We start from the raw sequence: 3532 nt of genomic DNA on the forward strand, positions 1-3532 counted from the left end.
CATGGGGAGAGAGAGACTCATTTTCTCATTGCTTGTGGTGATTAGTGTCGGAAAGGGAGGACTTACAATGGGGCAGTGCCCAACAACAACTAAAAAAAAATTTAATTAAAAATATTTGTTTTTTAGAAAATAATTTGTTTTGTCATTTTCAAAATAATATATTTTGACTCTTCAAATTTTTTATTGCAGACAATACTACTATGTATAGTAAAAAAATTCCGGATAACCTGCTGTTTATCAATTTTCAATATTAGAATACCAAAATAAGTTGGAGAGGCCCTTTGATTAAACATTTAAATAAATCATTGCAAGTGTCATTAGTTGAAGCACTACTTTCATATATTTGATTAAACGAGTTTATACTTGAGACGGAAGCTGAGCCGGCCAACGTCGGCAGTATTACATATTATATGAAACAAATGTCATCTACTTCTGCTTAAAAAGGAAAACTTTGTTTTTCAAATTTGCAAAAGCGATATTCTTCGAAAAGCCATACCCACATTATGGGTTCCGCCTGCAGCTGTTGTGAGTCAGACAAGGTTGATGAAGGGTATGCAAAACTTTATTACGGATTCTTATTTCAAATCTTATAAAAACTAATGGAGTATTTTTTTTTTCTTTCTTTTTAGGGTTCTCTCAAGAGATGGTCATTCTCCATGGCGGATCTTTACCTTCAAGGAGTTGCATTCAGCCACTAACGGTTTCAGTGAAGATAATAAGCTTGGAGAAGGAGGTTTTGGAAGCGTTTATTGGGGAAAAACGTCCGATGGTCTTCAGGTCAGCTTTTTCTTGTTTTGTTTTCTTGAAGATTTCATCCTGTGATTCATGCATGCACTCCCGATATACGCATATATAGCTCGAGTCATGCATGATCATGAATACTGAAATCATTCTACGTATATTTTCATCAATTGCTTAACTGTCTTTTATCATGCAGATCGCAGTGAAGCAATTGAAATCGATGAATTCAAAGGCTGAGATGGAATTCGCAGTGGAAGTGGAAGTTCTTGGAAGGGTACGTCACAAGAATCTGTTGGGACTGAGGGGTTATTGCGCTTCGGCTGAACAACGACTTATAGTCTATGATTACATGCCGAATCTTAGTTTGTTATCTCACCTCCATGGCCAATTTGCTAATGAAGTTCAACTTGATTGGAAAAAGAGAATGAAAGTTGCTATCGGCTCAGCTGAGGGACTACTGTAAGTTTCCATAAATACACTTTTTTCTTTCGCTTTCCAACTTTTGCATAACTGAATAATATATACTCCGAGTAGGATTATTCTACCCTTTATTAGAACAGCCGATATTTGATTAGTTAGAGATACATCAATCAATCAGCGAAAGTCTCACCATTTGTATATGAAACCTACCTTAGACGTCGATGGTCAATATACTTTAGCAAGTGACGTTTTTCTTGAAAACTTGAGAAATGAGTAAATCTTGTCTTTTATTTATTAAGAGGATCTGCATGCCATAGTCGTTTCCCCTAATTAGGTTGCTTAAAATATACAAGATATTACTCTAAGTTAAGAGATGGCATTTTTTTGAGAAGATTATTGTATGTTTCGCCATATTAAAATATGCCTAGCTAGCTGTTCGTGTTGCCGGCCGTTGTACTGAAAATGGGATCAAGAAAAAGACGAAAAACTTGTTGAAAGTCAAACTATTTGATTTTTGTATATAAATATACGGTTTAGTTGTTTTAATAGGTATTTGTTCGATCATTTTATTAATCAATAAATATTCATCCACTCTTCTTACATTAAATTACTCTATTTTTAACACGGGAAAAACATTAAGAATCAAAAAAAAAATGGAATTATGAAGTTATCTTTATTAAATGATATTAAAATTAACGATGTGTGTCCAAGAGTGTTAGGTGTTGACCAATATAAAGTTAGTAGTAGTATTATTACAAAATTTAAAAAAAAAAAACATAAAATAAATAAATAAAAAATAAAAAATTTACTTTATATCCAGAACTGTAGTTAAGTTACAGACTTAAGATTTAACTGTTCACCTCCGAAGACAACACAATTTTTACCATCTAAAAAATATCTCAAATGATTAAACGGAGACAGGATCTCTAGTATAAGATGAAAAAACAATGAACGCAAATAGGATAATTTATCATAAAAATAATAATAAGTAATATTATCGAATTTCACAAGCTTCAGTATTAGTGGTATTCAATGTTTTTTAAGAAAATAAAAATAATAAGCAGTACTATAAATTTTCAAAATAAATGAACGTAAAAAACACTAGTTCTTTACAATTTTTTCAAACAAACCTTTAAATTGTGTTTTAAGCAAAATGGATACTCGATCTTACTACTATATGAAGACACTATTTTTGCTTTTATAGGTACTTGCACCATGAAGTAACACCCCACATAATCCACAGAGACATAAAGGCAAGTAACGTCCTCCTAGACTCGAACTTCGATCCACTAGTAGCTGATTTTGGGTTCGCTAAGCTAATCCCAGATGGTGTTAGTCACATGACCACAAGGGTGAAGGGAACCCTAGGTTACCTAGCTCCTGAATACGCCATGTGGGGAAAGGTCTCAGAAAGCTGCGATGTTTACAGTTTTGGCATTCTTCTCCTTGAACTTGTTACAGGAAGAAAACCCATTGAGAAGCTCCCTGGAGGTGTCAAACGAACCATAACCGAATGGGCTGAACCTTACATTGAAAAAGGTCGTTTTCGCGAGCTGGCTGACCCAAAACTGAGAGGCAATTTTGACGAGGAACAGTTGAAACAGTTCATAAATGCTGCGGCACTTTGTGTGCAAAGTGAACCAGAGAGGAGGCCTAATATGAAAGAAGTTGTCGAGCTGCTTAAAGGGAATGAACCTAAAGGGAAAGTTATGCAGTTGAGGTTGAAGAGTGTCAAGTATGGTGATGATCTTGTGAGTATGGATCAAGCTAGTGATGAGGATTATGACAGTGATGCAAAGGGTGGTGGTCGGTATGATGAAAGTGATGCTTATGGAGTGTTTGGTGCCATGAGTAATGTGCAGAGGATGCATGATCCATACAAGAGGTATGCAGACAGAATGGGGAAGAAAGGCTGAGATGAAGATCTTGAAATTTCGATTGAAAAAGATCAAATCTTCCATTTTCGGATGCGGTTTCCTCGGATGTTTAAAAAAAAAAGATATTTGTTGGATATCCCATCGCAGAAAATTATGGGTTTATATACAGGGAGCTTCTATATATTTCTTAAATTATTAATTTGTTGTTTAATTTAATGTTGTAAATTACAATATCTTGAAAAAATTTTTCCTATGTTAAGAAACTTATCATTGCATAAGCTATTTAAGTTCATTGTAATTTAATGTTGGAATTTTATAATATGTGCCTTAAGGACACATATAAGAAGCATTAATTAATAATAAATATTATCATAATTAAATGTAAAATACATTAATTATAAAGAATCCTTATACTAATAAAAGAGTAGTCATTTTGCCATTTGTCACTATATTAGACCTCTTAATTAATATGCTGTCACTAGTCATTCTATTAG

The 3532-nt window shown here is 33.6% G+C and overlaps 1 protein-coding gene across 1 annotated transcript; it reads left to right on the forward strand.

Moving 5' to 3' along the window:
- Positions 1-478: 478 nt before the first annotated feature.
- Positions 479-3284, forward strand: LOC145062174 (PTI1-like tyrosine-protein kinase At3g15890). Its single transcript, XM_079009805.1, has 4 exons — positions 479-550; positions 630-777; positions 938-1200; positions 2366-3284. The coding sequence occupies exons 1-4, from the start codon at positions 504-506 to the stop codon at positions 3075-3077; spliced, it is 1170 nt and encodes a 389-aa protein (XP_078865931.1). The 5' UTR covers positions 479-503; the 3' UTR covers positions 3078-3284.
- The last annotated feature ends 248 nt before the right edge of the window (positions 3285-3532 follow it).

Source organism: Lactuca serriola, chromosome 7 (assembly GCF_051521515.1).
Source record: "Lactuca serriola cultivar US96UC23 chromosome 7, Lser_US96UC23_V15, whole genome shotgun sequence".
Lineage (NCBI taxonomy): Eukaryota > Viridiplantae > Streptophyta > Magnoliopsida > Asterales > Asteraceae > Lactuca > Lactuca serriola.

Bases quoted from the DNA above. Each gene is read 5' to 3' on its own strand.
- LOC145062174 (XM_079009805.1), top strand. From the start codon at position 504: ATGGGTTCCGCCTGCAGCTGTTGTGAGTCAGACAAGGTTGATGAAGG. The intron at 551-629 runs GTATGCAAAACT...CTTTCTTTTTAG, and splicing joins TCAGACAAGGTTGATGAAGG to GGTTCTCTCAAGAGATGGTC. The intron at 778-937 runs GTCAGCTTTTTC...TTTATCATGCAG, and splicing joins AAACGTCCGATGGTCTTCAG to ATCGCAGTGAAGCAATTGAA.